This window comes from Halyomorpha halys, unplaced genomic scaffold, assembly GCF_000696795.3.
Source record: "Halyomorpha halys isolate HHAL.00 unplaced genomic scaffold, Hhal_1.1 Scaffold677.1, whole genome shotgun sequence".
Classification (NCBI taxonomy): Eukaryota; Metazoa; Arthropoda; class Insecta; order Hemiptera; family Pentatomidae; genus Halyomorpha; species Halyomorpha halys.
The window spans coordinates 618,329-629,304 of record NW_027104651.1 but is presented as its reverse complement, the minus strand read 5'-3'; the positions used below and the strand labels follow the sequence as shown (position 1 = coordinate 629,304).

The following is a 10,976-nucleotide window of genomic DNA, read 5'->3' as shown; positions in this document are numbered from 1 at the left end:
CTAAGAACCTTTTTTTAAAAAACAAAAATAGTGAATACCACTTACTCTCTCTCTCTGACTCATCCCTTTGGGGCAAGTGCGTATATGTTTTTATAGTAGAACTATCTTATTTTAGTACTTTAATTTTCGTTAAATAATTAAACGAAATAACTGATTGTTTTCTAGGCGATTATGTAAAAAAAATGTAGAAGTACAGTATTGATTGACAAAGGTTTATCTTTCCATCATTAAAATTAAGTTATTCATAGTCTTCTAAAGTCAAACTTTTAAAATTTTAGTCCACTCTTACCCCGACGTACCTAAGAAAAATCCTCATATATGAAAATACAGATCATTGAGAAATATATTAGAAACAATTAGATTAGAAAAAACTATATAGAAAAATATAAATTATCGACTACTTACAATTTCTGTCATGCTTATTATGCGATGATAAGAGTAAAGTACATACCTGTAAAGATAAAAGAAAATGTTAGATAGATAATTTTACTTTGAAACCTACAGATGGTAGGCAATTTAATATATTATACTTGATTGAGTAAATAAAATCAGAAATATATATAAGAACTATAAATGAAACCAAAAGCGTAGTAATTATTGGAATTATCACACCAACAACAACCTTCACTCTTTCTACTAAAAAAAAAAATTCTTATTGGCTATCAATTTATTATGAAGTTAGAATAAGAAAATAATTATATTTTTAAATCGTTTTTAATACTGAATACAACGATAAATGTTGATGTGGAAATATTTCCATATATGAGTTGATATCTCCGTTAATAATAAACTAATTGAAATTACATCAGATTTCAAACAATCATATTTTTTTTTCTCCTCAAGACAAAAAAAATAAATAAATAAACCAATAAAATCCTAAATAATTCACATGTTTTTAATTAGTCATTAAATAAATTCATATTTTTTCCGTTGTTCAAAGTATGAATAATAAAAAGGGTTGAATATGTAAAGGAATTGAATAATATTTTAATTAAACAAAACGTATGTTTTGAAATATATAATTTATTACATTCAATAAATTATTTAGTTATTGTATTATTTATTTATTAAATTCAAGTGATATCTTAAAGCAAGTCTACTATATTTGCAAGAAGCAAATCATACAGAGTTAAAACAGAAATAGTAACTAATATCATTTTATATATGCTACAGATCCATAAAATTGCCAAACAGTGAAAATAGAAATTATATTTATTCTTGATATAAACCACTCAAACGTATTGAATGAATATTTATTTAGGATAAGGGGAGGGGAGGGGGGATTTCCCTACCAATCGTTCTCCAATCTTTTCCCTCAAAATTTATTTCTTTTACTAAATCATTTTGAACTGAGTAATTTGATATAATATTATTTTATGTATTTTGGTTACAAACAACCGTACATAAATTTATAAAATATAGCTTTGATTTTTGTAATTAAAACACAATGTAAAAATTCTACATGTGAATAAATAGAGTATATAGTATCAACCAAAAACTAAAGCTCATTGATTATTATCGTACTGAAGAAAAATTGGAAAAAAAAAAAAAAAATCCTTGTTGATTGAAATAGTCATGCTTCCTGATTTTCTCATTATCACAATACTTAAAACTTTCCATAAACACCACTTACTACTTAAACTTCTAAGTACTAATACTATTCATACGTAAAGAAAACGTATATTTAACTATAGCGATTTACTTTACACAGCCTATTTTGATTAAATTGCATATAAAAGCTTTGTACTCTGCATAATGAATATTAGTTACAACATATTCAAGAGTTTTCATGCAGTTATATGTTTAATGTTTATATGAGCCTTCGAACAAAGTTGTATGAAAAAAGGTCCTTTGAAAGACATATAGGCCAATTACGGTTCAGGAAAAATCAGGAGCTAATGCAGATGTACGATGAACCCAATTTTATAATATTCGTTAAAATAAAAAGAAAAGAAAAAGGCCATGTTGAAAGAATCGACTATCGAGAAGGCTGCTGTATCAAGTGCTGTAAGAAAGCTAAATCCGAAAACTGCCAAGTCTTTTCTTAACATAGCTTGATGACGTGTAGGCGCTTGAACCTGCGCTAGGACATGGAAAAGAGTTGCGCCTGCCAGATACGAGAGGAAGATAATGCCGAGATGGAAGTTAATAATAATGTAATAATTGAAGATAGGACCGGAGACTAAAGCCCACCAGAAACTGTAGAACCAATCGATAGATATTTCAAATATATGATACTTTTAAATGTAATATAAAATCATTAAAGTTTATAAATGTTTGGATATTTATGCTCTATAGTTCAAGACATGAGTGTTGTTGCATCGTAAGTATTGAAGTTTATAAATTTTTTTCATTTTTGGAGATGTGGTTGGATTTCTTGGCATTAAAGAAAAGAAGAAAAATGTATATATACATACATATTCCATTATATATAAGTTATGATATGGATTAGATAAGACATATTAATATATATTAGCCAACAATGTAAATAATAAAAACACATGGAATGTAAAAATAATAATATAGTTATAACGGAAAAAAAAATCAGTATTAAAACTGTGAGACATTTCTGTGCGTTTTAGTGTTATCTTCCGGTGACACATAAGTTATACATATATATGTTTTTTTTTTGTTTTGTTTTTTATTTGCGGGAAATATTGGTCATAGTATAATAAGTCACAAAGTTGACATTCGTTATTAGCAACACAAAAAATCTAAATAACATTTTAAAAGCTTTTCTAAAACTTACCACCGAGATTTCCAACTAGACTACTAACTTATTTTAACACAGGTTAAATTCTATATTAAAAATACATAACTAGATACATTAAGTGTTGACGATCTAAAATTTCCAGTTCTGAGTTACGCCACTTTTGAAATTAATGGCTCATATCACTTAGTCAATTATTTTAAAACAGTTAAAGAACTTCCCCTAAAACGGTTCAAATTATGAAACTAAAGATAATGTATTCCTGTTGGTGTAGCAAAGAACCTGAAACGTCAGAGAAATGAAAGAGAAATATAGACAATAAAAATGAAGAATGATTTACACAAAAATTCATATATATGGCTGGTCCGAATGTACAATAACAAAACAGTAATCTTTGTGAAATCGACTCTATTATTTAGGCGGGCTAAAAAAAATTGCATTTTCTAGATATTTGTAAATCCATTTTTGAGACTGGTAACACAAATGTTTATTTCAAAAACTTTTACAGTTGCATCATTATTTATTGTTATCTTTATTGCTAGCAAGTTAGATTTGAACAGGAAAACGTTTTTCACGCTGAAAATTCATTTATTATTTTTCGTAGTAAAAATGTTTTTAGATGAACTCCTTCAATATACCTCAAATTTGCTTGTTCTTTCTTCTACTTTAAGGTTCCATCACTTATACTTTTCATTATTATTTACGGTGCTAATTGCAGGTCTTCGGTTTCCTAAGCCCCTGGTTCATCGTGGCCTTCACGGTGGAGAGGTTCATCGCGGTCCGATACCCGCTGAAGAGGACGAGCATGTGCACCGTCTCGAGGGCGAAGGCCGTCCTAGCAGCACTCACCATCCTGGCTGTGGGCGCCTGCCTGCCCTTCCTATTCCTTACTGGCATCGCCATTAAGCACCACAACATCACAGAGTAAGTACATGATTTCAGTAAGTTAAGAACCTTTTCACACAGTCCGAAACTAATTTAGTTTTTGCACAAAGACAATATTAGCAAAGAGCAAATATCAAAAGAGGCACTTCTTTGATTAAAAAATCGCCTAGAGTTCATAATATTTATTTGGTAAAATATGAAATTTAACTTCATGTTTTTTTTCTGATATCGAAGATAATATTTTTTTTTTTACAATCAACAGGTGAATTTTCACATCATTTATATTATTTTATAGGGTCATCAGTATTAATAAAAGAAACTATATTGTTTTGAATAAAATATTGTCGACGATTCATAATATATTTTTGTAAACTATTAAAACATATGAAAGACAAAAATAAATGTTTAAGTGAACTATGATAAATTTCATCACTTGATACATATTATTTTATCATGAATCTTTGGTATGCTATACATTGTTTGTTGTGTTTTATCTCAAATTAGTGAAGTTTATCGGATATAACTTAAACGTTTTTATACGAATAAACGGTAGGGAAATTACAATAGTACATTTTTTTTTTATTTAGGGAAAGCAAGATTCTCGGAAACTCCTAGAATGTAAAAACGCCTTTTAGACGTTTATGCTATCCTAAAACAAAAATTAGCTGAGATAGACCAATAAAATTTGATGTGTGATCTAACCTGTAACCTGAATTTAATCAAAATCTGAGATAAGAGACAAGTTAATAAAGTATTGGGTTGAATTGAAATGCCCTTGGATTCTTTTCCAAAAGTTCCACAATTAACAGTTTTAGATCCAACATTTCCTACTCAATAGGTTGGATGTCGGATCGGCTGTCAACATATTATAGCACTATCTCCGAAAATTGATAAAAATATTTTTTTATAATTTAATATTAAAAAAAAAAAGTCAAATAATTAATTTTAAATACTATATGAATGAATGTTGTATTATCTTTTGCAACTACTTTCAGATTAAAATCCAATGAAAAAAATAGTTCAGAATTACTACTTAGTTAACTTGCAATTTTATTGAACTAATGTCAATAATACTTAACTAAGAGACCATTAGAATTGAGAGAAATGTAAATAATAATTAGAAACAATTCAGAAAAAAATTAGATTTCGTTCTTTTAGAAAATAAACAAGGTAAGAAGGATGAATACTCGATTACAATTGCAAAACTTTACACATAAATGAGAAAACAAAGAGAAGTTGAACTCCTAGAGCAGGTAGAGCACTAAAGGGATTCTCCATTAACATTCTTTTATTTCTATGTCTTAACTGCATTTCTGAATTTAAATTCTAATTAACTTTAATTTAATTTCAGGTTTAAAATCATTTTATAATATCTTTTATCTTTTAACTTTAATTAAATCTTGTTCAGAATCAACTAAATCAATAAGGATGTAATAATTAAAAGGATGTGTGATAAATGAATAACCAAATTTCAATAAATCAGATATATACAACATAAATAAAATAGGAAAGCAATATACAATACAAATAATATAATAGAAAAATTACGATCAATTCAAATTTAAAACATAAATAAATGGAAAGGTACTAGAGATAGAAATTTAGAAAGAATAACAGTAATACTTTTATTCCTAATACTCAACACATAACAATCCCTAAATCAAATTTACAAGCTTATTCAAACTCGTGAATAAATACATCTGCCCAACATCTACTTTGTATGCGCCACAATGAACCACCCGCTATCGAATAGAAGCACGTTCATCACAGTTGAAATGATTAAACAATTATAACGTAACATGATAAACACATCGATAAATGTATGCACTATGCATACTGGATGTAGAACAAACTAAATTAAAATATCGATTAAAATTAGAAAATTCTTGATAAAAAATTGAATTATTTAAATGTTTCATTTGAAATCCTAGGTAAAAAACTGATATTGATTACTTCGGCATACTGTATCGTCAAGATATGGAAAATTTTAAGCTAAATTTTAAAGTTAAAACTTACTTATGACCGAGTTCAAGAAGACAGTAAATAAATAACATAAAGATAAGACAAAAGAAAGATAAATAAATGAAACGGCAATGACGTTCATTATAATATCATAAAATATATTTGAATAGACATACAAAAAATTATTATTATTATATTATAATTATTATTCCTATTGTTAACACACTAGAAAGAAAAATTCTATACAAATATCAGAATAGGACTATTACAATAAAATATTTTGTCTTACTATTATTATTATTGGAATAAAAACCGGTTAGGAAAGTCAAATGTGTGAAAACATCAAATATTTTATTGGTTGTTATTTACTTACTTAATAAACAATGATAAATTTTGTAACAAAAGAAGTTTTTACTGCTGTGTTGTAACAACGAGAGAATGCGTAATAAAAATACCTCGTAGTGTGCGAAAAAAACAAACAATTCTTACAACATAGGCATTGAAAGGAAATCATATATAGTCGTAATAAATAAATAAAACAATGTTAAAGTTTCATACTATAAAATGAAAATATCTTTTAATAACACAAGGATTATCCACAGATATTAGAAAGGTAATTGCGCGCCTTCATTAATGAAAGACTGACTTGCCTGTAATTGCAGAAAAGTTGCGCGGGCTATGTATCTAGACAATAGAAGGGGTTTAGGAGCGCGACATTTGACTCGCAGGCTGGAATAACGTACTTCAAAATTTATTATTACACTTTTTTTTTTTATTTCATTACGTATAGGACCATTATTTTAACAATATAAGAGTTAATGTTCATTAATAACTTGAAATAAGAGTTTAATTTTATTTTCAAATAATATTAAATATAAACTAGTTTCAGTTTTTTTTTAAATAAATAGATATACACTAAATAGATAATTACACATCAACTGTTTTAAATAACGTATAAACATTTTCTATAGATTAACTTTTGATTACTCCTTCTTCTGGAGGTAGAAGAAAATATTTAATGTATTTTGTCTGTTTCATACGAATTTTTTTTCAATATCAAAATAACAGTTTTTTTAAAAATCTTTTATTAGAAAAATGAGCAAGGATAATTGTCGGCACATTAAAATCAAATTAAAATATTAGAAACGGAAGATTTTCGCGGAAGATAAAAACCAATTAAATGAGCTCAATAAATATATTAATATTAAACTGTTTTTTTTTCTTAGTGAGTGAAAAAAAAATACTAATATCTTTATGAGTTTAATTGATAAATAAAAATTGCACAGTTTGGAATTATACGGTTATATCGCAAGTTATCATAAGTTTTAATTTATCGTTTATTCTAGTGTCCAAAGACTTAAATACTTTTAAAAAATTATAGAAAAGTATTTGTTGGTTTCAGTATTTGTACATTTTTTTTTAAGGAACCCAGAATGAAGTTTCAAATCAATCAATACATAATTTTTACGTTATTTTTTTTAAACTAATGATGCCGTTTTTCCTTCATTTGCTATTTTATTGTGGTGTTCATTTAAGGACTCTAGTTATGATACATCAATCTATTTGATTTTTTTTTTCTTTTTCTAAAACAACTATACTCAGCAGGTAGCAGACATAATACATCTATAATTTGGCCATCAATTTTCCTTTTACCGAAGTAGCTCTTTTCTTTTAACAAGCCATGTTCAATTTTTTATGGTAAAGATCCCTAAAGTCAAAAAGATACAAATAGTTTTCGATTGTTTTCACCCTGTTCTTTACGCCTATTTATTCCTGAGCTTCAGGAGTGCCATCAGTCATTGTTCAGTTGACAGGCATTCTTTCTATTGTTGAAAATATAATCTAGTCTGGATCGGATAAGGGTAGGATGCCTTCCGTGACGCTTAGGAATTTGCAATATATTGTTTTTATAGTTATTTATTTTCAAGTTATTGAGTATTTTAACTTTTCATAATTCTAACTTATTTATTAATTCATATGTTTTCAGAGGTGCCTACAAACTTTTAAAAATTATAATATATTGATATATTTTAATAATTTTTCGAAGAGTTGCTAACTAAAAATACTATCGATTTTAATAATTTCAACATAGTTTTTAATTACAGCACCTACAAAAACCATATAATAAATAATAATATCGAAGAAATTATAATATTCTAAATAAATTGCGATGTATCTTCATTTTCTGAAACTATGAAAATATATAAAAGGTATTCCACATCTATTAGAAATTCGAAACGTCAAAAAAAAAGGCATGAAAATTTTAATAGACAGCATTTTCATTTTCAGCATCTCTAAAAACATTTAATGGGTTCATAATAGATCGAAAAGCTAATACAATTATATTTGCGAGCGAGTAATTTTAGAACCGATATCATTTTCATTTTCCGTTACTTAAAAGCATATAAAAGAGCCATTGTCACAGGTCATAAGTTACTTAACGAGTTTAAGGGAAAATAAAAGTCCAGATGAAGAGGAAACATTTTCATTCAATTTTTTTTATTAAAATATTTATGTCAAGTAATTGTTTATTATATTATATTAATATTAATAAATATTAATTGTCAAGTCATATTTTCAATAACTAAATAAATGGTCCTCAATTCAATAGTTACCAAAATTTCAAATTCTATCTGCTTTATAGCCTCAGTGTCAGTGGCCTGACCTGACCACATTGAGGAATTCTGAAATTAAAATTTAACGGGAAGATGTTGCATTGCAGTTTTACTTGATAAGTTATCAAGACCTAATACTAACCTAAGAACCTCTAGAATTATAAGTTTTAATTTATTTTTTTACTGGGCAACAATTGATTTGATCCGACGTACGTTGGCGTAAATCGCCTTGAATTGAAAACAATTTTTGACTTCTTTTTTAAACAACATCGTTTTACAATACAATACAATATCCTGTAATAATTTATCATTATAAGGAGTTTCCTCGACCGTCTTAAGAGACAAAAATGACTGTCATGAGTATGAGGTCTCAATTGTAATGACCGAAAGGATTATTTTCCCATTTTCTCAAGCTTTTTGGCAATTAAGCGCACTCGGTTAAAAAAAAAGTGGTCGATATGAATTAGCCTTATAATCTTATTTATTATCAGAATCAGTTAAAAAAGAACCCCAACACATTGAAAACTCCAGAGTTGGTAGGTAGCGTTGTAGAAGAACTGGAGGAGTATAGAAAATACAATACCATCAAAGAACAAATGATACAGTTTCCACTCGAAAATTGGTAAAAAAAAAAAATCCCGAACGGCTTATTTGGTAACAGAAATGTTTTCTTTGTTAATACAAATAATAAATGAGTCTATAACTAAAAAAGGTTTTTAATTCACACATTTTTGTGGCATAGGTGCATTAATATATTTTCTGCTACAACAGATGTAAGGAACAAATCCTTAAAAAAAAAAAAGAAAAAAAAATCTGAGGACGGGAAGAAAGGCAATGTTTCTTAGAAGGGGAGACTATAAATCGTGGGAGGGAGGAGACATAGTGACAAGAAGGCGAAGGGTGGTGGCAAAGCCTCTGAAGGCCCATTAACTTTCTAACAGTCTGAAGCCCTCTCGGAGATTAAGGTTTTCCAACGGTATTAATAAACAACTTAATGCCTCCTTAAAATTTCAATAACAGTTAGGTATAAAATCAAAAATCTATACTTTGAAAAATAATAATAAAAATGAACCCGAGTATAATGGGTTTAATTGCTAATTGATCCCTTTCAAGCAATTTCCTGCACAGTAATTATTTGGATTTTACAGATCTATAAAGAAACACAACTTCTATTTCCAAGAGAAACATTAACAAAATATTCTATTAAGGCAGTATCTCTAGTTTTATACAACTAATAGCGCAAAAATAATTGGTGCCGTTCTATTCTATAGATTGATTGAGTATTAAGTAAAGGAAAACACGATAAGAAATAACATGAAAAAAATATATATAAATTCCATGTATTTTCAAAAAAATCTCAGGAATACGTGAGGATTAAAAAAAATTAACAGAAAAGAATATTAATAGTTGGCCTTATGTAATAGATTGTCGGAACAGTCCGGGTGGTGGTTAGGAAAGTTACAAAATGGTACAAAAAAATATTTATTTGTAATCAACGTATCATCCCAATTTACTGGGATATATTTCAGATCCCAATTGCTTATACACACATAAATCAAATAACTAAGACATAATTAACACTTGAAATATGACACAAGTCATATACATAGACTCATACATACATAATATTTACAACTTTCAACAGGGATGCCAAGGAAAAAAAAGCATTAAACAAATAGATATTATTTAAATAAAACAATTCTAAATTAAAAAAATTAACTAAAAATCAATTTTATTTATTTATTTAATACATAAATATTATTATATATTAACCTTATAATTTATAATGAATAGTAATTAGCATAATATTGATTTTTGATTACAAAGCCTACTATACAACATTAAGTTAACAAATATCTGTGATACATAATAATAAAATGAGGATTGAGTGGATTGGAATTAGTTTATTGTATTCACGAAAATGTATACTTAACAAAGTTTAATACAAATAATTAATCCTTACTAATAATTGTAATTTAAAAAAAATATTATAGTATTATTGATTTATTTTTCTCTAAAAGAATATTAAAATTTAACTTAGAATAAATATATTTCCCATCACAATTTCAATAGATACAAAAACTTGATCAGTTTGTAAATCACGCAATCAAAACTAATTTAATGAAATCCAATAGCGGAATGCTCAACAAAATCCGTCATATCCAATAGCTGAAAATTCAATCAAATATTTATTCTTATTTGACAGTCGAATTGTGAACCCCAGTTACCGGTTCGTTAGGAAATACCAGGCTGGAGAGGGGGCGGGATATAATTTCTCGACGCGTCCAAGTGGAATTCAAAACTTACACCATAACTTTCTTATCAATCCTATGTATTCCTAAGGGGAGAGTGACTCAATAATAATTTCATTTCGTTAAGTGAGAACCTTCCATGTACAGTTATAGTTTATTTATTAAACTAACGTTTTTCAAATAATGACAAAAGGGACATTCTAGAAGATTTGTTAATTTTTAATTATAATTAAAATTACACAAAATCACACCAGTAAGGGATAATCGACAAAAATAAAATAATCATTTGGTGGATAATAACCATGAAATCTAAACAGGATATATGAAAAACAACAGCATGAAAAACAGCTCAATAGAACGAATCACAGAAGAAAAATTGGTTGTAATCAATGACCCCATTTCAATATTTTTTTCATAAACATGTTTCTAAATAATATTTCAATCGTGTATTTTAGTTCACTGGGCGCTTTGAAGTATTGCAAATCCAATCATTTAAATTTCCGACGAATGAAATTATAGGGGTATTCATGATCTATGTTAAAGCGTGTTAAA

The 10,976-nt window shown here is 27.4% G+C and overlaps 2 protein-coding genes across 2 annotated transcripts in view; one reads left to right on the top strand and one right to left on the bottom strand.

Annotated features, from left to right (window-relative positions):
* Positions 1-407: 407 nt before the first annotated feature.
* Positions 408-10,976, bottom strand: part of LOC106685289 (protein furry) — a 290,462-nt gene continuing 279,893 nt past the window's right edge. Inside the window, exon 26 of the mRNA XM_067046186.1 lies at positions 408-451. Within this exon, the coding sequence (XP_066902287.1) occupies positions 423-451 (29 nt within the window). The 3' untranslated portion in view covers positions 408-422. The remainder of the gene's footprint in view (positions 452-10,976) is intronic.
* Positions 1,963-10,976, top strand: part of LOC106685288 (FMRFamide receptor) — a 203,057-nt gene continuing 194,043 nt past the window's right edge. Inside the window, exons 1-2 of the mRNA XM_067046001.1 lie at positions 1,963-2,007; positions 3,429-3,634. Of these exons, the coding sequence (XP_066902102.1) occupies positions 1,963-2,007; positions 3,429-3,634 (251 nt within the window). The remainder of the gene's footprint in view (positions 2,008-3,428; positions 3,635-10,976) is intronic.